Source organism: Endocarpon pusillum, assembly GCF_000464535.1.
Source record: "Endocarpon pusillum Z07020 unplaced genomic scaffold scaffold1818, whole genome shotgun sequence".
NCBI lineage: Eukaryota > Fungi > Ascomycota > Eurotiomycetes > Verrucariales > Verrucariaceae > Endocarpon > Endocarpon pusillum.
The window spans coordinates 233,341-258,041 of NW_006916082.1; the positions used below are offsets into that span (position 1 = coordinate 233,341).

The 24,701-nt window shown below is 49.8% G+C and overlaps 7 protein-coding genes across 7 annotated transcripts; 2 read left to right on the forward strand and 5 right to left on the reverse strand.

Annotated features, from left to right (window-relative positions):
• Positions 1–1,000: 1,000 nt before the first annotated feature.
• On the reverse strand, positions 1,001–1,229 carry EPUS_03140 (uncharacterized protein; the record flags this gene model as incomplete). The annotated part of the gene is made up of 2 exons (XM_007802889.1): positions 1,001–1,110; positions 1,160–1,229. The coding sequence occupies 2 exons, from the start codon at positions 1,227–1,229 to the stop codon at positions 1,001–1,003; spliced, it is 180 nt and encodes a 59-aa protein (XP_007801080.1).
• A 4,332-nt stretch (positions 1,230–5,561) lies between these two features.
• Positions 5,562–5,720, reverse strand: EPUS_03141 (uncharacterized protein; the record flags this gene model as incomplete). Its single annotated transcript, XM_007802890.1, has 1 exon — positions 5,562–5,720. One exon carries the CDS (start codon positions 5,718–5,720, stop codon positions 5,562–5,564), a length of 159 nt encoding a protein of 52 aa, XP_007801081.1.
• Positions 5,721–8,030: 2,310 nt separating this feature from the next.
• Positions 8,031–9,745, reverse strand: EPUS_03142 (uncharacterized protein; the record flags this gene model as incomplete). Its single annotated transcript, XM_007802891.1, has 3 exons — positions 8,031–8,312; positions 8,381–9,413; positions 9,474–9,745. 3 exons carry the CDS (start codon positions 9,743–9,745, stop codon positions 8,031–8,033), a joined length of 1,587 nt encoding a protein of 528 aa, XP_007801082.1.
• Positions 9,746–11,960: 2,215 nt separating this feature from the next.
• On the reverse strand, positions 11,961–12,459 carry EPUS_03143 (uncharacterized protein; the record flags this gene model as incomplete). Its single annotated transcript, XM_007802892.1, has 3 exons — positions 11,961–12,217; positions 12,277–12,370; positions 12,412–12,459. 3 exons carry the CDS (start codon positions 12,457–12,459, stop codon positions 11,961–11,963), a joined length of 399 nt encoding a protein of 132 aa, XP_007801083.1.
• Positions 12,460–12,614: 155 nt separating this feature from the next.
• On the forward strand, positions 12,615–16,281 carry EPUS_03144 (uncharacterized protein; the record flags this gene model as incomplete). The annotated part of the gene is made up of 3 exons (XM_007802893.1): positions 12,615–12,626; positions 12,678–16,001; positions 16,111–16,281. 3 exons carry the CDS (start codon positions 12,615–12,617, stop codon positions 16,279–16,281), a joined length of 3,507 nt encoding a protein of 1,168 aa, XP_007801084.1.
• Positions 16,282–18,469: 2,188 nt separating this feature from the next.
• Positions 18,470–19,961, forward strand: EPUS_03145 (uncharacterized protein; the record flags this gene model as incomplete). Its single annotated transcript, XM_007802894.1, has 5 exons — positions 18,470–18,643; positions 18,704–18,740; positions 18,975–19,299; positions 19,356–19,423; positions 19,495–19,961. The coding sequence occupies 5 exons, from the start codon at positions 18,470–18,472 to the stop codon at positions 19,959–19,961; spliced, it is 1,071 nt and encodes a 356-aa protein (XP_007801085.1).
• A 2,877-nt stretch (positions 19,962–22,838) lies between these two features.
• Positions 22,839–24,122, reverse strand: EPUS_03146 (uncharacterized protein; the record flags this gene model as incomplete). Its single annotated transcript, XM_007802895.1, has 3 exons — positions 22,839–23,328; positions 23,676–23,803; positions 24,081–24,122. 3 exons carry the CDS (start codon positions 24,120–24,122, stop codon positions 22,839–22,841), a joined length of 660 nt encoding a protein of 219 aa, XP_007801086.1.
• Positions 24,123–24,701: the final 579 nt, after the last annotated feature.

Here is a 24,701-nt window from a genome sequence, read left to right on the forward strand (position 1 = left end):
CCGAAGAGAGGGAGCGAGAAAGCAAAAGCTTCACTATGGGAGGAGAAGCTGCAGGAGCTGAATAGTAGAAGGAATAAGCAGAGTAACAAAGTATACGAAGAGAGATAACAGAGCTAAATAAGCTCCAAGGAGAGCTGAGCAAGTAAACAGAGGACCTAGATAAGGTGACCAGAAAGCAAGCTGCGAAAGGGAGTTTGCGGGACCCTTGGGCTCTTATATGGCTGGAGAAGCACCAGGAATGAAGAAGAGAACGCGGAGCGGCAGTGTCATCAGATGTACAGGATGGCAGCTCAGACTACCAAAGAGAAGCGGTTAAAATAACGGAAGACCAAGCTCCGGAATCTTGAGACTGGTCAGCGAGACATGATGGAAAGATAGGATAATTCGGCTTGAGATTTAGGAGGAGGAATATGAAGAGGAAGGAGTATTTAAAGGGACCTCAATATGTTAGGTAATCGGCCGTGGCACGACCAACATACTATTTTCGCCCCACTGCGCGATACCGTCTTCGATTGCGTCTTCTTCATGCTTTAATGCAGTTGGTCGATAGTCCGCGGAGAATGGACTGAGCTTCGCACCTCACTGCGATCATGCTGACGGAAGAAGCGAATATAGGATCTCTTGGAGTAGTACAGCACATGGACGACCAATAACCAGCCGCTAGAGGATCAAGGCGCCGGATCTGCTGCAAAGAGATGGGGGTTGTCTATGGGTGCAGGTATGGGTGCAGAACATAAAAACAAAATCTTCACAAACTCAATCATCCTCATCGATTCGCATATGCCCATGGTCGTCTTGAGACTCCTGGCAGACCACGAAGACAGAAAAAAGAGACCGTAAAGGAGAGAAGAACAGCAATATCTTTGCTTGTTAACTTCTGAGCCACGGAAAAACCCGCAATTCAGATTACCCTGGGCGCGGCTCGTTGGATGATTTCGTAGCAGCCCATGCGGTCAGACTGGAGCTCGCTTACTGCGACTTACCGTTGGTTTCCTGAGTCTCAAGCGGCGTCGTGGAATTCGCTACGCTTGTAGGAGTCGGGGTAGGCGATAGCGTCGTCGGAGGCCATTCTCTTATACGATTCTGGATAGGTAACGACGACTCCATCATCTAGTATCAGTCAGCTCATGAGCTGTTTTTGACGAACAAAAGAACATACTCGCTGATCCCACGGGAGTGGCTATAGTGCTTATGCCGAAGGTGGCGAGACAGAGAAGGGAGAACTGCATGATGGGTTTGGAACTGACTCTTAATAGAGCGCTCTGGAGAGCAAAAGCCATCGTTGGGATGTTTGGTTACTGCTTTTGCTAAGAGTGGCCGGACGAAAGATATCAGGTGGATAGGTGTGAAAGTGTCGAGCTGGATGAGCGCTGATTTGGTGGGAGTTTCTACAAAAAGCCCCTGCGTTTCGAGTGCGTTGATTTAGTGCATTTTCTCCCGCTTTTTCGCTGTGCCGTACAGCCGATTTGTACTAAGGAGGAGGCATAAGAACTCGTAGCACTGGGCTAGAAACGCTATGTAAAATTACAACGTCACGTAGATGGTTCACACTGTTGTAGAGGATAGAGTGCCCAGAAATATTCCAATTAAGACTAGTCTGTATGCTTGATGACCCAATATCCACAAGATTGTTGTACAAGATCGACAGGGCTAACGCACGCTCCCCCCACCCCCTCCAGCTAGATAGAACAACTTGCTTGCTACGTATCTCTGCAGATTGTCAAACAGAAAGATATTGTTCGGTACTCTCAGTCAGGGAAGCAACAGCCATGATGCATTGGCATAAGTACAAGAGAAGCATGTGAGGGGAAACGGAGGCTGAGGCCGGTCACCAACACCAATATGCACCAAGATCAAATGATAATTAGTACCGTCCGTCACGTCTCTGAGATGCTGACGGGGAGTTGGGTCCTCGGTAAATGGCTGTCGAGTCTCCATTGGATGGTGCATGCACGTGGATGCTGTTCACCTTTGCATGTTTGACAAATCACCGTTGCATGTTTGCCTGGGGTCAAATTATCCTTGCTCCGCACCGGCTTCGATAGCCTCCATTGCGGCATTCGCAGGCGAGGGTAATACGCCTGGCCGGATGTGTAATGTGAGGCTGTAGACAAGTACTCGACAGGGCCAGCGTGCTTATCATCGAGGCTGTGCAGTAAGAGCTCTCGCTCAAGATTGGATTCTGAAGATGGGTCGCCCGTTTTGGAATAAAAGCGAAGAAATGGCGACGTTAGACTCTGAGCCATTTCTTCAGCCAAAGGTAAAAGCGGGAAACGACGATGAGGCAGCGACGTCTTCTTTGAGGCGAAAAAGATCTCCATGGCAGATACATGTCATGTTGATAGCATTGTATACCGCTATCAGTCTCGTTGTCATAAACGCAAAGAGGGGAGCGGTGACAGGGCAGAAGAGTAAGTCCTTCTCTGGATAACCTGCTTGACTTAACTGAATCTTCCTCCAGCAATCGACCATCTTTCGCTCCCAACACAAGATGTTATTGTTCAAGAATCCTACCGGAAATCCCTACGCGGGGCTCCCTGGCTCTGAGATTGACCAGGCCTGGTCCAATCTTCTCGAACCGATGAATATTCGCGTCACTGAAGCCGAGTTGAAGCGTACCGGCCAAAGCTCCGTGGCTCTTGCCAGAAGGAGGCGGCAGCCTGGCATGGCTGGGAGTTTTCCATGAGCTACACTGCATCGGGAGTCTTCCAGCTCCGACTCGAGGTTACGAAATATATCTAACGCTTAGCCCCTGCACCGAAGAAATTTTTGCGACAGTGGAATTACCGTGACCACTATCATCCCAGTCTTACAGAAAAAGAGCGAAAACATATGGCATCCCATGCTGGTCAAGCTCACTCGATCCCTTGAACAGGAATGCCAGCTTACACGGCTCCAGATCATTGTTTTGAGATGCTCAGGCAGGCGGCAATCTGCCATTCCGATCTATCATTGACTACCTTTACATGGGACAAGGCCCAAAACGAAACCCATGTTCGATGCCAGCGAATCCGTGCACGAATGCATTGACTGGGAAACCCTCGTGTCTTCCATTGCCTATCGCCATGTGGAGGACGACGAAATCGGCCGCTTGATCAAACCATTGCAACAATCAAGTTGGTGATGTACGTTCCAAGTAATGTTCATTGATTGAGATCATGATTCCGACGCGAGTCATGGAGATGGCTTTCGTGCCTGTTTATATGAATGTCATCTGGCCCTTCTTGTCCATAAGTCTGCCATTTTCTGGTGAATGCAACCAATTGGTCCCAATCTCTACACTGGTGCTCGGTTCCAAAACCGGTGACGCCTCCAACCTCTTCGTCTTTGACTTCCACAGTAGTATCAGGATTGCACATCAGGCTATGTCGTAGAAGATCTATGCAGTGGCGGATATGAGGCGGCGAAGACATCATTGGCAGGTCTTGCTCTGCCACTCGCCTTCCCTCGGTCGCGGCTTGGAAGACCGTCCAATAGCCATCCCGAATCCCGTTCTGCATGCATTTTATCAGAAGAAGAGAACATCGTGTACACAAGACAGCACCAACGCACCAGACAATGTAACTAGTGAAAAACCGAGAAGGCCGATCTTTTTGGAGCTATTGCGGGATGGACGAAAAATCCTCCTTGCTCGGGAAATAGCTCTTCCCATGCGCGATCGGTTGTGTTCGAAGGAACCTCTCCGAAGGTGCGATTGTATCGGAAAATCTGGCGTCTGACGTCTACTGTGTGGGAGTTGGTGGATTTTTGAATAGTCCCTACCGGCGAGGACACTCACATGGAACATTCATTTGGTATTGGCTCGGAGAGCTATACCTCCCTACAAGACCTCCAATGCTGGCTGCGCATGCGATGATGAATAACTGGAGGATTGCCGTACGTATCGAAAGTCTTGATATACCAGCGACGCTCGAGTTGCCGGCATCACTGCCTCCAATCAATGAGTAGTGACCCTTACCTCGACGTGAAACAAACATCGCGTGCTTTGGTGGATTAATAGACAACAAGTGTGCCTCCGATTTATCTCAATGATTAAACCCTTTTCCTTGATCGGCGCTGCCATCAATAAGCCTTTCGCAAGGCGTTTGGGGGCTTGAAAATGCCGTGGAACATGCAGGGTTTATCATGCAGGATTGATCGACTACTACGGCTACAGGCCTATTTTCTGTATACCCCCTGCTGAAAACGTTAATATCCATACAAAACGTACTGTATAGAATCAGGTATGGACGCCTGCAAAATAGCCTAAATAGAACTGGTCTCCAGTTTTTACATTCCATTAACATCTGTAACTGCTTGATATCTTGTCTGCATCCACTGAAGCAGCTTCTAAGATAGTCAGAAGACACAGCATCCTATAAAGCATTTAATAGCCGTCGCCCTATCATCAAGCTTATTTTTTATTATCCTGTTTAATACACACTTATCATCAAGCATAAAAATTCGTAATCAAATTAACTGAAATGTATTGTAAACTGTAATTTACAACCCGGATTTGTCAGAATCCCTGCGTATATGATACGTATCTGTTGCGTATTAGCATGATGGTACAAGGGTCCTGTCACGTGTCACGTTGGAAGCAGGCGACGAGTGCGCGAGATCTTCAGCCCATGTTGAGTGCTATCCTAAGACTGCAGAGCCGACGAGGATGGCACTGGGGTCGCTCCTATATAGCGAGCATGCCCCTTACTAACGCGTAGTGCCAATCAATACCCGGCGGCCCTAGCGCTAGCGGCCGACAAGCATGGCAGCCGTGACAGGTCCCCGCATGCAAAACGCACGAAACGCTCTTGTAACTGTTACGCTCTGTCATTTATGGCAGTGAGCATTGCTATTAGTATGAGCAAATGCTCCTCTTGATAGGAGTAACTCAATCAAGTGAATTGGCACCTCCGTACGCTGTTTGCTACTACTTCTAACAGGATTGACCGTAGAAATTGGGATGCTTATTGAATAATTTTATTGCATTTCTTTCTTCTTAAGAATAGAGCCGTTTTAGGCTGTCAAGACTGCAGAATTTGGTCAAGACGTACCTCATTAAAACTTTTAGAATGTACAGGATGTACACACAAGATGTATACACAAAATGTGTACAGAGAATGCATTTATAGAATATGCAGAATGAACGCACAGAACGCGTACTAATATCGTACAGAATACGTACACAAAATGTGCATATAGAATGTGCAGAAAGAATGTATAGAATGTTTACACAGAATAAGCACACAGAATACGCACAATCTAGTCCTATTTTGGTTAGTTCCTTTGGTCATTAACGTCTCGGCATATCAAGAACCTGTCAAGGAAACCCGGTTCGCGAAGTAAGATCTGTTGAGAAAGAGGACTCCGGTCTCACTCAAGCTCGGCTTGTCCGGCTTCTTCGACTTATGCGCAGCTTCCACCGAGTATTTAGATATCCTATCATGCTCTAACAGTAAAACTGGTGCTGCTGTTGTCACTTGCATGGCATCCCTTCCGCAGCCGCCGTCTTCCCCACAGTATCTTCTCACGGCGCCCTCCCCGCCACCCTCTGCAGAATATCCCCCAGCCCCACTTTCTCCCTACATCCAGGAACAGCCTTTCCGGCGTAATAGTATTTTGACATCTCTCTCGAGGGCGGCGATCCTGATGTCCATCTTTCTCTCGAGGGCGGTGATCCTGATGTCCATCTTTCTCTCGAGGTCTGAGATTTGTCTTGACAGGATGTAGCCGTTGGCCATGGTGCTTATGCCAATTATACAGGAAGGGTAGATAAGTTTAGAGAGAACTGATACAATATCAGCATTGACAGGGATATCACGGGATATACTTACGATCCTTGACGAAAAAATTGGCCATGATGGGCTTGAATGGGTGCGGAGAAGTATTCTGTACATGTTAACAAATGGTTGAGCGACTGGAAGAGATCTGATTCACCGTCGGGAACGAAGTAGGTTCGCTATCCAGAATGAAGAGGAATGGTTGGAGAAGGATTCCTGACGCTGCTGTCTCTGCATCCTGCTGCGAAGAAAAGTAGCCACTACTTATGGAGGAGAACATTCGCTGTGCAGAAAGAACACAAACGTGCAAACAGGGTGCTTGCAGCAGGTAAGAACAGTGGGATAAAGGATTACTTGTAAAGGCTAAGTGAAATGACGAGGTGTGAATCATCACTGCCGCTCACTGCCGCTTACTGCCGCTCACCGCCGCACCTATGTGAGCAAGCGAACAGGTCAACCGTGCTTGTTCAAAGGCTAGGCAGCTTGCTATCCTGCATAAACTGCTAAGTGCCGTTCAACATCTGTTGAGTGATCATTCCACTGGAGACCGACATAACGTACTTTTTGATGGTTAATAGATTTCCTTTCTTTTTGAATAGGAGAAGCCATCCACCTACCACTACACTTTAAAGGGAGTAAAATAATATTAATATAAGAATAATTGGTACAGATGTTCCAGTACGTGATTGATTGCTGGTCCTTGATACATATGTAGGGACAAAGGTTTTCTCGTCCGACATAAGAAAAAGTACATTGATGTGTGCTGTACAGAGTCGGGCATCTTCAAGGATAAATCACTGCTGGTGGCTGGCTTGCGGGCAAGGTATAGTGGGATTGCAGAGTAAATATGTATGGCAAGCAAGCCACAAGAAAGGGCTGAGTCGTAATCTGCTATTATTGGAGGCGTTTTATTGCTCCGAGGAGGCTCTGACATTGTAAGAGCTATATCAGGCCTCAGGTTCGCAAATGGTGTTTCAAGCTTGACTGGATAGGTATTGTTGATGACTTCCACCAATACTGCAAGACGCTGCTGGTCTCAGTGCTTTTTTTCGGGAATGGCGGTAGGTCTGCTGATATGGCACGTCTGTCGTTGCATGATGCCGCCTGTGTGAGATCAGGCGCTCGACCCAATCATTCTTCTTATTCGCTTTGGTCCTTTCATATCCTGGTGGTTCTTTCCTCCAAGGGACTAGATCTTTGACAAGGTTAGAAATGCGGCATTTAGGGACGTGAAAGTCTGGAAGAGAGATTGGAAGAGATGGTTCCGGAATCGGCGACTCATGTTGCTCAATGACGGTTTCTTTGGATCTGGTCCAGCTCTGCTCATGGAACTCTCTTTTTGTGGAAAGGTGGCCGAAAGGTGGCCTTGAAGATGCTGTCGAGCTGCATTGAGCCATCATCTGAACGCTCTGCAGACGTGGATTGATGTTGAGCTTTGAGATTGACGACGGGGAGTTTTCCAAGTTCGGGGATAGTCCCAGCTGATGCTGGTATGGAGTGTTCGGCCAAGTTTATCGAATCGCCTGGGCACGTGTTGGAGGGAAGGTTGACTTCGACCGAGGATGCGCGCTTTCAGAGAAGAAAGGTGACACATAGAGGCTATCTGTTGGGTTTGGTGAGCGGCGCTTGCATTCCCACTTATGACAGTAGGACGGCTGATCTACTCGGGCTTGTACAAGAGCGTCAATACTTTTGAGATGATAACGAAACGATAGACTGTGGATGGGCGAACCGAGGACGGGGAGGAGGAGCGGAAGCTTTGCGTAGCTCAACGACAAGCCTCGTCGCAGCAGCGAAACACCTAAGAAGATGCAGTGTTGATCAGGGCTCTAGAAATGATCTGACTAGTGACCACCAAAGAAAGAGAGGTTTCAAATCTTCTTCAGAGATAGGCACAGAGAAGATAGAGCTCGAGTTCTGGCGGGAACGGGCACAGGAGAACTGGCAATCCGGTTGAATGCAGAAAGGAGGTGATTGTCCTGCTCCTGCCACCGACATGCAGAAATCAGGAGGTTACCGATGGGAATCAAACCCTTATAGCCAGCCAGTCAATTCCAATCCATGCCTGGAACCTGCTACTGCTTGAAAGAGACAAGCCCTCGCCAGTGTTGTGACAGATGCCATCTTTACATGTTAGTGAATCTCAGGGACCGAGTTCGAACAATCGATGGCACAATCCAGGGCTGTTGAATGTGCACGAGCATCTTGTCGAGCAAAGTCAAGTGCATTCTGCCACGATGCCCTCCTTGCCTCGAGCGGCCGGCCATACACCTAATTAGTCTTTTCAGTGCCCACCTTTCCCATTCTTCCCATACCCCAGCCCGTCACTCCGAGCATCAGTACTGTCGCCGCGAAAGACGCCCAGAATGCTGCTCTGTAGCCTCTCTCCAATGCCGATGGTGATGTCTTATCAACATCGGCCAAGCTCATGGTCACTCCCGTCGCGAGGATAGCGGTGAAATTGAGCCCTAGACTCGTGCCCACCTGTGCCATCGTATTAGACACGCCCCCGGCGAGACCATGCGTGGAGGAAGGGAAGATTTGCGTGACCACCTAGAGGGAATTGATCAGATATTGGTACCCCGAATAGCGGAGGTTGGGAGTAGTGGTGAAAGAGTTACCAAATTTGCCACGATGAGGGTAATGTCGGCCCAGATCGGTGAGAGCAGAGTTGCGGTGAAGGCGGCCGTCCAGTAGCTGAGCGAAGGATCGATCAGCGCCATTATGAGAGGTGTGGCGGCGCTGAGGAGCACGGAGCCCCCAATCAATACGTCAGCCCGGACGCGGCGGACTAAAGATCCGGCGGCTATATTCGCCAGCACACCGCTGACCACGAGCGGCAGAAAGCGCAGGCTGGTGTCGAATGCTGTCAGGAGTTGCACTTTTTGGTAATAGAGCGCGAGAAAGTACTGGTTTGCGGTCACGGTAGCCCAGGCGAAGAAAGCAGTTATGCAGAGTGAGGTGAAGACAGGGTTGCGCCAGATGGAGTTCGGGATGAGAGCGGGACGGCCGGCTTTCTCTTGGTGGTGGACCCAGATCGAGAAGGCGGGCAACAGAAGGACAGCTAGAATCAGCAGGGCAATGTTGGTGGGGGAGGAGATGGCGGAGAGGTGGACAGTGACTGCTGCCAGTACGTAGGAGAGAAGACCTAGGGATGTACTTATGAGCACGACGCCGAGCCAGTCGATTTCTGTTTTGAAACGATGCAGCACGTCGGCCCGAGCGCCACCAACCTTCTCTGGAAGACAGGTCAGCGCCGTGCAGAAAACCACAGCGTTGATGCCTGCGAGTATGTAGAAGGCAGGTCGCCAGCCGATGGTGTCGGTCAAGATGCCCCCAATGACCAGCCCTACTAGAAAACCCATTGGTTGCGCGCCACCAAGACAGGCAAAGGCGATGTTTCTGCGCTGGCCGGTCTGGAAAGTGCCGGCGATCATGCTGACCGAGCTGGGCAGACAAAGAGAGATGGCGATGCCGTGTAAAGCTCGGAAAACAATCAGCTGCACATTTGATCGGGAGAGACCGCAGGCGAGGACCATGCTAGTGGAGAATGCACTGCCTATTAGATAGACGAGCCGACTCCCAAAGACGTCTGCCAGGCTACCTGACAGCAGTAGTGTGCAGCCGCATGTCAGAGAATATACCGAGGCGGGCCTGTAGGGCTATCAGAGCGGCTTTATTGGAATCAAGAGCAGAGTGGGAGGAGCAAGGGACCATAGCAAAAGACTCTCTGCGATGCCTAAAGTCTTGGCGATTTTGGGCAGGGCAACGGCGAGGACACCGCTCAAGACCGTGCTCATCATGGTCATCAATCCGATCGTCACAATCACCAGCGTCGCCTTCCACCGCGGCAACGGGACGACGACTGAAGTGGCGGGTGCTTCTGGTTCGCGTTGGGTGCTGGTGGATGCGCGTTGTGACAGACTTTGACGCTCTGGTGAGGTGGAGAGTGCCGACTGCGACACCCTTGCAGTGATTGTCGACATATTGGAAGAGTGTTGTAGTGTTATGATGAAACGAAGGCTGTCGAAGGATGGCAGACTGATGTATTCGTAAGGAAAAGAGAAAAGGAATGTGGGGGGGTAGTGGAGATGTACTGAGTACCGCGCCGTATCTCGTATCTCACGCACCCCACATCATGCTTACCGGGAGAAGGGCTCTGAAAATGACGCAGTATTGGTCCTTAGTGATTTTGCAGACATTTTATTATTTTAAGGATCGTCAGGAGGCTTAAATAATTATAATTTAGCCATAATTTGAGTGTTATTTTCTTGAAATGACGTCTGAAATAACATAATTTTATTAGTTCTAGATGTTTAGCCACATAATAGTATATAAATTAGATTGTATCACGGTTAGGCTAAAGCTAAGCACACATTGATGATAATTTAGGCATAGTTTTTAGAGGGCCTTCTCCTGCTAAGTGATGCACTGTTCCCTAATTCCTTGGCACCGGAGTCTTGCCAAGACTTTGTCGATCCCCTGGCAATTTTGGCAAATCTCAATGGAATAAAAATGCGTGCATTTGAAAATGAAACCACGGCGCACAGGGTGTTCGAGAAAAGCCACGACTCGATGAAAATCCGAAGAAGTGACTTCTACAGCTCTACTGGCAAAGAAGGAGAAAAAACAGCTCAATCAGCTGAGAAATCGGTGCAGGAAGCTGTGCAGCCCGAATCCGTCTCCACGAACGCTCTTATCACTTCAAATCCACTGCACACCGCACATGTGCTTTTACAGGCATTGCAATCTATCCCAGAGCATTGAAAAACACTCTCTGCAGCATCTTCAGCAAAAAGAGCACCCCAAAAGCTCCAAAGGCTCGAAATAATGCTCAAAAAGCTGTATAGACCGATCTGGTCCCTTCAATCGAAGATACAATTCCCGCCCCACAGATTGAGCCCACCAACTGCTTCATTGGCCCAAAAACTATCTGGGAAGCAAGAGGAGCTCCTTCTGCTGCCTCTGGCCCTCGAATTACAAGAGAGACAGACTGCACAACTCCAGAAACAGCTCTTGTGCCAATGGCAACCCAGAGATTTCTCCGAGATCTACTGAGCAGCAGCGGCGACCTACTACCATTTCCTGACTATATTCTAGCCTCTAGAGCTCAGAGAAAGAAAGCCTAGGCCACTTATATCTCATCTACTGCCTCTGGAACCCTTTCACTTCCTATTTCTGCCGGAGTTCGTTGATCAATTGTTCAAAATACCAACTCTTACACTGCCCGCGCTGAGGCCGAAGCTGCTACGGTTACTATCTTTTATCCCTCTATTCCCCCGATCAATGGCCGACGCTGGAGACTAGTTTGCGCCACAGAAATATGGAGATATATAGGTTGTCGAATCTATATGTGACAGCACCCAACCAAGTTTCGATATTTATATTAGAAAAAGGGAAGCCGGCTCATAAAAGTTATGGGACAAACAAGATACTAGCAGATACATCGACATCTGACAGTTAAAAACGCGGGCGACGTACATTCCATCAAAGAAACAAGGCATTCTCTCACGATCAATTGGCCCTACTGCGCACGTGATCGACCATGCGGAAAATCCCACACCTTTTTTCAGGTCGCTCTAATCGATCCCTCTTTATACTCCCAAGTCGAGCTATCCAGAGTTCATGAAGAGTGTATGGCCTAGAATACAGAGCAGACAGATATTCCACCATTTCTAGCCCCCTGTATGCCTACTACCCTTGTCTTCTTCATCGACCAATTGCTCATGTGGGCTCGCCCCCCGTAGCATTTTATCAAACTCCGACCTCCGTCGTCCCCCGCACTACAGAATATACACAGCTGGATGGCTCAGTTCTACAAGGATCCCTCGCCACCGCTCTTTTCCTATTTCAGCTATGCCCGTTTCTCTATATACAACAAGAGGAGCAACCAATGGTTTGCCTTCATGGAATTAGGCCCTCATTTCAGCTCTCTCTGTGTTTGCTTAGCCGTACTGTGCAAGCTGAACGCACGCGTACCGCTGGCGACGTACATTTCATGGAATCCCAAGGCATTTCTACCATATCTATTTGGCTTTACATTACATAATCTGCTAGCTCCGCCCCAGTTCCACACATTTGCCCAATACACCATGGAAGTGATAGGAAATACCCTCATATCCCGGATGCTTCAGATAGTATTGTCCAGCCGGAAAAAGATCGATCGATTATCAGTACGCGAGACGGGGACACACGGTTCGATCAAGGTGGAACCTTCATCCCGGTCACGCCCTTCGGCTTCGTCGGCGGCCGGTACTCCTTCACCACCTCGCCCTCCCTCCATTCAACAGTCACGTCACGACCCATATTCCATCGTGTTAGCGTGTCCCACTTCTTACACGTATGGATGGTGTTGAAATTTGGATAAGGCATATCGCGACCCTCGACCCAATTGTAGGTCAACAACGAGATGTCCCCATGGCACATGAGCGTTTGCCGGAGTGTCTCGACGCAATGCTCTAAGGCACGGCGAATGCACGTCAACCTCTGGCCGGGCCGCGTGCGGAGCGCTACTCACCCAGGTGTCCTTCTATGACGCGCGGCGGTGCACCAGCAAAGCTGCCTTCATGCTTGTCGTAATATTCGCGGTGAGTGCTCTTGCGCAGAAGGTCCTAGACATCCAACGCAGGTCAGCGAGTCGTCGTCGACAAACGTCCCAAGGATAGGTGTCCTTGAGTAGGCGACCGGCCGCAGAACGCATTCTGGACGATTGCTAGACTTTCACTCACTACGCAGTGCAATTGATGGAATACATCTAGTGATGCCAGATACTGTCCTGTCCCATAGTCTTCTTCGAGCATCACAGGGTATTCGTGGAAGTCGTTCACCGCCTCCCACTGCTCTCGCGTGATCCCGATGGCGCCGCCTGTGGGCCCTAGCACAGTCATTTGAGTTTCCCCTCTCGCCAGACGACAACAGGGGCAAAACCGTGCGCCAAAGTCTGGTGCTGGGCTTTGGACGAAGTGGAGGAAAGTGCTCACCATCCGTGATGTTGTCCCATGCTACGGCCCCTGCGGCTCTTTGATCTACATTGGCCGCAGTGACACCCAAGTCAAGGTCCGGGGCCAACGCCTCGAGCTCTCCGAAGTCGAACAAAACCTCTCATGTCAAGATGGTGTCGCAGCTGCAGTAGTTCTGTACCCTCAGACAGGACTTTGCAGGAAGCGCCTTGTTGCGGCGCTCGTGTTCGGCGATCTGCAATTCAATTCAGTACATGATGGAAGTGTGCGGCTTCTCCGCAATGCTCACAGTGCCAAAGCAGCTGGGCTGTTAGCCAAGGCACGAGAATCGATTTCTGCCGTTCTTCCCTCTTATATGGTACCTGAGTTGTGGGTCGCACTTGATACAATACCTCTCACGGCTTCGGGCAAACTCGGACGGTCTTCTGTAGAGCGATACATCGATGACGTTGATCACAGAACGTATCAGCTGATTTTACGTGGCACCAACGAAGTGGACGCTGGTAAGACCGGGGAAGCCCTGACAAAGCCGAAGGAAAACGTGTTGAGAAAAATATGGGCGCGCGCACTGAACTTGTGTCCGAGTACAATCAGCGTCGATGCTCCGTTGCAATCGTTGGGTGGCGATTCCATAACAGCCATACAAATTATTACCAAAGCTCGCGCGGAAAAAGTTGAAGTTGATGTGGCCGATCTACTTCGCGGCGCAACAATTGCCCAACTTACTGCAGTAAAATCATCGCCAAGGTCTTCTACGATAGCACCCGACGATGGCGAGAGCAACCTTCCGTTCGAGCTTTCTCCAATCCAGCAGATGTACGCTGACTACGCGCCTCAGGAGGAACATTATTTCAACCAAGCATTGCTGCTGAAACTGTCAGAACCTCACTCATCTCACGACGTCTCAAATGCCATCAAGGCGCTGGTCCAACAGCATGGCATGTTGCGGGCCCGGCTGTTTAAGGACGGCCAGGGCCGTTGGATGCAGACGATCACTGATGATGTTGACAGCTCTCATGTCTTCACCGTCAACACAGTTGTATCTTTTGAAGATTCCCATGCTCTGGTCCGGGCAAGCCAGGGAGCGGTGGACGCGAAATCCGGGCCAGTGATCATCGCCCGTCTCATCAACCTCACCAATGGTTCACAGATATTGTCTCTCGTGATCCACCATTTTGCCATCGATCTGGTTTCCTGGCGGATCATTATTGCTGATTTGGAAACATATTTGCGAAGCGGCAGCCTTTCAGGGAAAAAGCCCGTTTCGTTTCAAAGATGGTCTAACTTGCTTTCCGACTACCGCAGACAGCACCTGTCGCTGTTCGAGGCTAGGCCATATGATGTGCCGTCAGCTGATTTTGCTTACTGGGGAATGGATGGGCGTGAGAACTTATACGGTGAAGTTATTCACTCGAAGATTTGCCTCGACCTAAACTCGAGCAACTCAATATTACAGGGCTGTAACGAGGCTGCCCTTTACCAGCCCTTGGACCTGTTCCTCGCGATCTTGATGTTATCATTCTCCAGGACATTTACGGATCGCGAGCCACCAGCTATATTCAATGAAAGCCATGGACGAGACCTCTTGGACCCTTACAATGACATCCCTGGTACCGTGGGCTGGTTCACGACACTGTTTCCAATCCATGCTTCTATTGATGGCTGCTTTGATACTTTAGAGTCGATGAGACGCATTCGTCATGCTCGAAAACTGGTAGCAAAGAACAGTCTTGCCTGCCTTGCCTCTCAATATCTCAACAGGGAGGGCACCCAATGGAGCAAACAGGCTGGAGTCGCCGAGCTGGTATTTAACTACACAGGCGTTAGCCAGTATTCTGAGGGAGGAGAATCGGTCTTGCAAGAGGTGCCTGGTTCAATGGGAGAACCGGGAGACACAGCAAGTCCAAACATGAGGCGATTCTCACTCTTTGAGATCTCTGCAGGTGTATCGGATTCGAAGATACTTTTCGACTTTGCTTACAATCGCAAGATGCGGCACTTGGAAGCCATTGAGCGTTGGAAGCGCCATTGTGAACAGCTGCTGAGGGATGCTGCTGCCCAGTTTCCCAAAGAGCAGCCAGACCTGGCGGCTTGTGATGCATTCATGATGCATATGGATTACGACGCCACCTACGATCTGGTCCAAGGCGTTCTGGGTAGATTACGTCTCCGTGACCCAGGCGAGATTGAAGGGATCTACCCAACATCACCAATCCAACAAGCGATGCTATTATCCCAGAATGAAGGCTCCCAATACTACCGGACCCGGTTGAGACTCTCGGCAAGCTTGGGCATGGGCACTGTTGATTGCGGACGACTTCGAACGGCCTGGCACAAAGTTGTGGAGCGCCATGCAATCCTGCGAACGGTATTTGTTCAACGCCCGCTCGGCACAACCATCTATGATCAGGTTGTTCTAAGACGAATCGAGCCCAATGTCGAGTTTGCTCATTGCAATCGCCACCGTGCGCAGCAGTCTCTGCAACAAGAGCCGCATTCGTGGCAACAGGAACAGCCACTGCATAAGTTGACCATTTGCGAGGGTCCTAGCGGTAAGGTCACTTGTGATATGGACATCAGTCACGCACTGATTGATCATTTGTCGCTCCCACCCCTGTTCAAAGATCTGGGTAGGTACTATGCGGAAGAAATCCCATCCCAATTTGCGCCGCCGTATAGCACGTTGATTGCCGATATCGAGAGCAGATCGAAAGACGAAGCCATGCAATATTGGCGAAAGCTTCTCGACCGCCGGGAACCTTGCCGACTCCCGTGCTCACAAACCCAATCAAGCCCACACCACCGTTCACGTCAAGTTGTCGTGCGGCTCACTCAGGACACAACTGCATCTCTTTCCATGTTGGCCACACACACGCCCTCTACTGTCTTTCGAGCGGCCTGGGCACTTCTCCTTCGCCAGAGAACCCAAGCGCCGAGCCCCATCTTTGGTTACGTCGTTTCGGGTCGCGATGTGTCGCATCTCGACTCACAATGCATTGTGGGTCCGTTCCTCAACATCATAGCTTGCTGTATCGAGCTGGACGACAGCCTTTCCACGGAGGACTTGCAAGATCGCATCCAGAGACAGTTTCTGGACAGTCTTCCATACCAGCATCATTACCTTACATACGCAGCATCGCTACCCCATCAAGGGCACGCAATCGCGCCCACCAGAAGACTCTTCAACACCCTGGTCAATTATCGTCGGCAGATGCCTTTGACTGGCGAAGAATCGGGGATAGGATTGCACTTGGAGCCAATGGAAGAGCATGATCCGTTCGATGTAAGTGGATGCGTCCATCCATTCTTTGTCTGCCACGCTCTACGGTGTCCCACCCCCACCCCTGGCTGCAGCACAACCGTTCGCATACTGACCTCTCCGACTTGTTTAGTACGATGTTGTTGTCGAGGTTGATCACGAAGGTACGGGTAACTTCGACGTCAGGCTCACGTATTGGACGCCAGCAGTCTTGGAGGCCGAGGCTGATAGACTGGCCCAAACTTACGCCCGCTGTGTCGAGGCCGTGGTCGGTACTCCCAAAGTGTTGATCGGAGATCTGTAGACAGGACAAGTGACTTGGTCCTCCCGGCGGCAAGAGGAGGATGTGTCGGAATTTTCAGTGTTTCATATTTTCAGATGACGCTTTTTTTTTCACTGCCTCAGCTAGAAGAAAGTTGTAGAATTTATAGAATATTGCAGTTTTAACGGGCTAAGAATACCTGAAGTCCTATTGAGTACTAGTCAGTATAAATTGTGCGAAGAGGACACTGTGTGTGTGTGTCTGTCTATTTAACGGCCGGCGGAAACGTGCCGAGGGCACGTGACCTCCGGATGTCTGAAATATGAGAGTAGTATACATGGGACCGCGGCGCAATTCCATAGCTGCCGGGTACAGGGTGTGGGCGGGAAGCACGCAGTGTGCCTCCATAGTGTGGCCGCCGTCCTGCGCGGAGGATCCTCTTACGTCCTGTGATCCATCTCAATTGACGCGTACAGTAGAACGTGGAAGAGAGGAAAGAAAGGGGGGGGTCGACTCCTCCCTTGGCCGCTTTGTCGGCTTGCTCGTTGCCAGGGATCCTGGTGTGTCCGGGGACCCAACGGACCCGAACCGAGCCAGGGAGGTTGTGGGGGAGCCGGTGGCGGAGAGGCCAGGGGGCGGCGCCCCGGGGGGAGGAGCCCTTCGAATCCTCTAACAGTTGGGTATCAACTTCAAGGGTATTATCGAGGAAGCTCCAGAGATCAGAGGCATAACGAGTCGTGTTGTGTGTTAGGGCTGCTTCCAGCCCAGCGAGGACGGCGGCCGCTTCCGCGTCGAACACTTCTGCGGTAGCCCCTAAAGAGAAGCTGCCCTGTAGGATACTTTTTTCCAGTAGAGCCGGACGGCCCAAGCGTTGAACCATCTGAGTATATAATGATGTCATTCTGGGGGGTCTTATAAACTGGGAGTATGACTTTAACACTCATAAGAATAGTCTTGTTTAAGTAACTCACTAGTTCGTCTAAGATTAGGCGTGTAAGCCAGGACGTGTACGCCCGGGCCAGCACGTTTCAGCTATGAAGTACGCTATGTAGGAGGCAAATAAACCTAGGTATGTAATAAACCCTATCAAGTAATATCACCTTTGGAATGACCAAGAGATATTAACTAAGTTAGATATAGAATTAGGTAAATTTGTTGCTTATTAGGGTTTGTTGCGTACCTGAGTTTGTCACTTTAGACGGCAACCTTTGGCTGAGACGGTTTGAAAGACAAGTATGCGCGAGTAATAAGGGCCGGGAATTAGAACCCAACTAACAACCTGAAGGGTACGAATCAGGGCTCTCCGGGTTGGGAGCGGCCCAGGATCCGGCTCCTCAGAGTAGAATTCAGCCGATGCTCAAGGATGCTCAGGGGTTGCTCAGGGTTGCTCAGGGCTGCTGAGGCTCAGAACAGCCTTGCACAGCGACAACTCAGGGCTGCTTATTCATTGCTCAGGCTACAGTCACGTGTGCTCAGGTCTCAGAGTGGAAATGGATTGGGAGAGGTCAGATTCGGGTGTGGATATTGTGGTGTCCCTTGTGTCACTAAATGAGTTATTTCTCCTTAAAGAGAATAGCGTTCCTGTGTGTTTAAATGGATGAAAGTACGGAGTTGTAGGGCATTGGCGCCAACAGAGCTATTTCCTCCGAACTTTGTATTTTCAGGTTTCTAGACAGCTACCGAGTTGTGCTTCAAAAGTGGTTGACTGCCGCTAGAGTGTGGCTATGAAACTAGCCATCTTAGATTTAGCTGCTAAAAGTCAGGCTTTCGAATGACTTAAATCTTAATAAGCTTCTAAGCTGTAGGATAAGGGGTTGGTAGGGCTTAGAAGCTAAGTGGAGCCTTATAAGCAGCACCTTAAGAGCCTACGAAGATAAGTATTGCTTAAGATTCTCACTCCTAGTACTATTAGGTGGTTGGCCAGCCAATGTTAAAACTAAGAGAGGCCAGCAACGCCACATCAGCCCGGGGGGTCAACTACTTTCGAAGCACGACTCCGTACACACCACCAATTCATGAATTGAGCTGATAGTGCTCCACACCGCAGAGAAACCAACATCCATCATTAGCTAAGCCGCCACTTGATTATAAAGGGCAGAATGTACTCTCACGTACCACAACTTTGGATCCCCTCACACCTGCAGTATCCAAGGCAGGACCGGTACTCTCACTCATTCGGCATCATTTGGCAACTACTCCGTCTCCCTTCCATATACAGATCCCTCCGGATATGAGTGCAGAGCTCTCGGCTGCGGATCTCGAGGGAAGCCAGGGGCCGGGCATTGTTGCGGCGAATCTGGTGGTAGCGATATTGGCTACCATTGCCGTGGCCTTACGGTTTTCCTCACGAAGAGTGCAAGGTCTGGGGTTCCAGGCGGATGACTACTTGATTCTTTTGGCCTTGGTAAGAGGTTGGGGAGAATGACTATGTGTGAGATGGTATCCTAACACGACGGCGCTTTAGCCCCTCGGTTGGGGAATGTGCGTTTGCACCCTGCTCGGTATGTCGGCTCTGTTCTACGCTGTGTCGAATGGTCTCGAGCGCTGATGGGATGGAACGGCTGTCCACTATGGTCTGGGAACACACATTGTCACCATACCTCCTCATCAACTCGCCAAGGAGGCACAGGTCAGTGGTACCCAGAGCTCTGGCGATCTGCTCAGTGTACAAACTACCCGCCAGGCCTTTTTCGCATCGGAGCTCATATGGGGAACATCCGTAACGATTGTGAAAGTCTCGATTCTCCTGCTCTACTTCCGCATATTCGGGCGTCTACGCTACCTGCGCCTCCTTGCCTACATCCTTGGGATTTTCTCGATATGCTGGGCCATCATGGTCGTGCTAGTCTGCGCTTTCCAGTGCCGGCCGCTCGCTCTCATCTGGGACAAGACTGTTGATGGTACCTGCATCAATGCTCCCCTCTTTTTCATCCTCGGCTCCGCACCAAACGTCATTACCGACTTTATGGTCCTCGCATTACCTATGCCGGCCGTATGGCGCCTCCAGACAACGACGATGCAGAAGATCTCGTTGACAGGGATTTTTCTCCTGGGTTCATTGTAAGCCGCTAATACCGCTTTAAATGGCGAGAAAAGGGCATTCTAACCTCCCACAGAACCTGCGTGATAAGTCTTGTCCGCTTCGTACAATTAATTCAGAATGACGACAACCAAGACGTGACATGTGAGTTCCTTCCACCCCTTTGGCCCCTTTCGCTCCCTATAGAATTCGGCTAATACTTATAAACACCGCAGGGGCCCTAGGCTACGTCTCCATCTGGTCTACCGCCGAGCCCTGCCTCGGTATAGTCGCCGCTTGCCTCCCCACCATGCGCCCTCTGGTCCGCAAATTCGCTTCGAGCTGGCTTGGTGGATTCCCCAGCTCGAACAGCAAGGGCGGCGGCAGCGACCACTCCTCCTCCGGCCTCCTCGGCAAAGTCATCCACTCACACAAATTTTCTTCCAATTCAACGACCAAGCAGACTAGTGTTGCTATTAGCGAGCGGAACAGTGATAGCGCCCGGAACCTGAATCATGCCGGCGGCGGTAGCATGGAAACGTGCATCACGACGGGAGAGGTTAGGAGGGATTGTGAGCCGGATACTAGGGCGAAGGGGAAGCCGGTGAATGGGATTGAGGTGGAGACGAGTACGAGTTGGTTGAGTGGGAAAAGGGAGGAAAAGGGTGGGGTGGTGGGCATGGCAAGGGAAGAGAGTAGGTAGGTATCGCTCGTAACCTAAGTTTGAGGAGTTTCGGCGCAAGAGTGGGTTTTATCGCTTGAAAAAGTTGTTCTGTTCGGGAAACTCTTTGTTAGTGGCTGAGCTAGGAGTAGGTGAGTGAAGAGGCGCGAACGTGAATGCGAACGGCGACAGCCTGTCATCCTTACAGTCGTTAATTATGCTCCCCTCAGTCATCGAAATTTCGGTGGTAGTGTCAGATTCATTGACCGGTGTGAAAGAGCTGCTAGCATTTGACATTTTCCACTTGAGAGACATTGCCACATTGGGAAGACCACGATCACATACCAATTCCCGGCTATTTATGAGCGTCTCGAGAAACATTCATGTAGCAGAGAAAAGCAGATCTACATGCTCAGTGAGGCCATACACCTTGGGACATGGCAGTCTAGTCAGAAGAGCTGCGAGAAAAGGTGTGAAGATGAAAATGTCATCAGTTCCACCAAGTCAACTCTAGCGCCGCCCGTTCCATAGTCGTCCCTCCAGTTTTCCTCACTCTCTCCCTTCAATTCCCCGCCTCTCTCTCCCCAACATTCTCCCCCGCCGCCCTCCTCACACACCTCCCCACCCATTCCGGCATCGCAATAATCGCCATGGGCGGGTTGGGTGGGAGGTCATGATGCTGATGATACTGATGATGATGAAGAATGAAGATGGGATGGGTTTATCGAGTTTTAATTGTAAGGGCACGGTCAGTGTGAGCAAATAAGAGGAGGAGATGTTGATCTTTTCTTTTGTGGTTGATGGAGGAGAGTAGGGGAATAAGTCACGATAGAGAAGAGGACGTAAAGGTAAGAGTAAGGATCGTACTCAAAGACTCTCTTGCTGTTCATTTTTTACTCTCGAACAACTTGGTTGCTGTAGTAAATAGCAGGGGAGATGTACGGGTCACCTTGATACACAGAGAGGAGCTCTTCTGTAGATTTGCGACCATTAGCCCCCAAACGAGAAATTGAGGTCTGCAAAGGAGATTATTGGCTCTTTGGTCAAGTGCTACTCCCTGAGCGGAACCCTTTGTGGAGGGTTGGAGGGCGCATTTGGATAAAAAACGCCTGATAACCACATCCGCTCTCTCCAGGGGATCTAGCTGCAGTGACGACCCGGCGGCAGACCTCGGCGGCCTCGTGGAGTTGTGATTGTATCCCTGGCCTCCAGAATCTTTTGCAGGCCAGCGATCGATCTGGAGTGATACCAACTCGAGACCCAAATCGCATTTCCACTTTGCGTGGTACCAGAAAAGGGACACATCAACCACTCCGCCAAAAGGACAGCGCCAGTGGGTTTCGAACCACACTTAATCGATGTACCCCTCACTGACTGGTGTGCCACCTCTGCGCCGCCTAAGGCCATGATGATACTATGGTAGGAGGAATATGTGATGTTGGTGGGCCCACTAGAAATTTTCGTTCTACGCTAGAAACAGTGGCTTCAAGCGTATAACATCCGGTCGATCAAGATGCATATCTACAGCGGACTGTTACAGGCTTAAGGCCAATTCAAATTTTTGGATTTTCAAAACCCATTTTACAAATTCAAGATCACTTTACGACACTCTCTTAGTGACACCCTCTTAGAGATACCCTCTTAGGAAACCCTCTAGAAGAACCCCTCTTAGGGACACCCTTTTTGAGACACCCTTAGAGACAATCTCCTAAGGACACTCTCCTAGGGGCACTCTCCTAGGGGCACTCTCAGGGGCACCCTTGTAAGAACCCTCCCTAGAAGAACCCTCTTAGAGACACCCTCTTTAAAAGAACCCTCTTTAAAAGAATTCTCTGCAAGAGAATTTCTTTAGAGTACAAAGTATACTATAGTCAATCAATTAAATCTTTATACACACTCCTGTAGTATTAAGTTAGGATAAAATGATTAGTAAGGGCTGTAAGGAATCCAGGTTGGATTTTGATTTTCAGATTTAATTTTTAAAACAAATTTTGGTTTTCAAAAAGTTTGAATTGGCCTTAAGCCTATAACAGACCGCTGTACGTATCAAGAGGATAATGCGCTAGCTGGCAGGGTGCCCCACCAACATTATTATATTACGTACTCCGTACGTATGCCCCATCCATAGTACATACCAATGAAAAATCTCGCCTACATGCAAGGCGATTTATGCATTCTATCAGGGATGCTGCAATGTATGCGCTATGCTTGCATCACTCTTCGGCACTGCTACCTGCCTCAATTCGAAATGGATCACACGCACTATTGAATGCTGGCACTACTCGAGCCGCAAACAGGGCGTTCCAGCCTGGTGTTAAATCATCAAGAGTAAGGATTTACAATTTCTTCGAGTTTGATTTGTTCAAAGACTTTGTTAGAATGCTAATCATCATTTTGCTACGATATCAGAATCGGCCCCCACGCTTTACCCACGTACAAGGCCGCAAATGTGCGGTTGGTTGCCTCGTGAAGGATGTCCTCGGCCAAGAAGACGATTGAGCTACTGCATCAACTGTAAGTCTTGAGTGCCATTAGCCTATCCTTTGCAAGCTCGATCCCTTCATCAGTCGTGCAGACAGCCAATCGGAGGTATTCTTCACCTAAATTGCGCGTTCTCGGGACAGAAAAAGGCTAGTCACTGTAAGAACATTGTACGGGACACATCAGCCAGGATGCATGCAGCCTCGAGCACACGGGCTGGCTATTAAGCCCTGGGACGGACACTTTAGCGCTTCAGGAATCGTGCTCACGCCGAGCTCGTGTATCAAGAACCAACACAGCTTCCAATCTCGCGGCTTGCTTGCAACATCTGGTGGGAAAGTGTGGTCTGATGGAATGCGTATCTTTCGTGTGTTGATAAATGCAAAGTAGCCGCCAGATGGTTTGATATACTAGCAGAAAAGAAGATTAGACTTCCCTTCACGCCCTGGATGGAGGTAAAGCATAGCCCATCTCGTGGGTTACCACATGAAAGAGTTTTACAGGCAAACCCAGCTTATGGAGGATGCTGCAAATGCTTCGCATCCTGCTCTCCATATGCTGCTTATTCGCTTCCCAGAAACCCTGTCTGTCCGCTTCTTCGAGCCCCACCGCCGCCGCCTCTTGCGCCGGGCCGGCAGTGGTATAGCCCAAGATGATGTGGGCAAGTTGTACATGCTTAATGGGACTCTCGTCACCAATGACATAGCCCACTGTCCATCCAGTCACGTTGAATGCTTTCTCAACAGAGCTGACGGTGAAAGTGTTGCGAGCGATCGTACGGTTCAGGGTGGCAATACGCGTGTAGGAAGGCGTGAAGTAAAGGCGTTCGTAGACCTTGTCTGAGAGGATAACGATTGCATGCTGAAGGCAGATGTTGCCAATGGCGAGTAGCTCCTCAACAGAGAAGACTTTCCCCAGGGGATTGTGCCTTCCTGAAAGTCAATCAAAAAGAGACGTCCGAATTATGGACTCGTCGGGACACATTACGGAGTATTGAAAATTTTATTGCATCAAGTTAGCCGTGCTTGGTCAGCTGCTGAGAGCTCTGAGGGGAGGCAAAACAGACAAGCAGTTTTGTCTTCTTGTTGATGCATTGCTCCAGCTCTGGAATATTCAAAGTCCATTGGTCTGCGGTGAGACACATGTATCGGCATCGGACGGCGGATGCAATGGCAAATATCGAAGGACAGACCCAATGAAGCTGAGATGCAATTCGTACCTACACTCTTCAGTCGGTTTGGCGCTTGCACAGTGAACAACCATCCAGAGGGTTACAAATTGAAAGCTGGCTCCAAGACAATCACCTCATCCTCGGGCTCGATGAAGGCCGTAATGGCGCTAAGGATGGCTTCTGTCCCTCCCGTATGCACCAATACTTCGCGATCAGGGTCAATTTCCTTGCCCTAGAAGGGAGAGTAACATTCGAGATGGCTTGTCGGAAGTCCGGAAGACCCTGACGGGGTAAAACAGTGGAATGTCAGCTAACGAACCCGACGGGTGCTTGGATTTGGGAGAGAAGGATGAACCGTACTTGGACCACATTGATTACATTCGATCCGGTCCAAAGCCTTTTCGTGTGTGTCAAGTAGAAATCGAGGAGGATTGAACTCGCTTTTACGATATGTTAACACAAAAACCATGGGATTTTCAGACGCGAAGAAAGGGTGACAAAAACCTCACATGAGCCCGTGGCCGAGATTCGCCAATGGTTTCATGGGGCATTTTTTGGAGATGGACCCGACCCAATCCCTTGAAAGTACCCCAAACTAATGCCACGGAGTAGACGACGGGATGGTGATAGCCCAATCATACCAGACATTGTCGATCACGCAATCAATTCTTTTTGCAACATCCCTAAAATGCGTTTGGTCTGAGGAGGAAACTTGGTCAAGACTAATAGATTGAGGGTGCGCCATGTCTGAGTTTTCAAAAACGCCAAACAAAGGATTGTCCTTTGATCAAGAGCGAGTAATGAAGTGTTATTATTCTGCCATTTCGAGTACCACTGCCCTACTTACTACTAGTAGTAAGGTGTGTGCGCCAAGACAGCAAGACTCTTGGCGTAATTCTGCATAACTTGGTGTCAGGCGGAGCAAAGTAACCGTGCACTTTCAGTTGCACTAAGCTTTGCAGCTTAGTGCACCGCAGCGCAACGATAGAACGCAGCGCAACGATAGATTTTTTCAATTTCTACAGCTATTGCCCCCCCTCATCGCTCAATTGATAATCTAATTGGTCCTCAGGGTCCATAGTACTAATACGAAGACGGGCATGCGCAGAAATAGCCCTATAGAAGCGTAC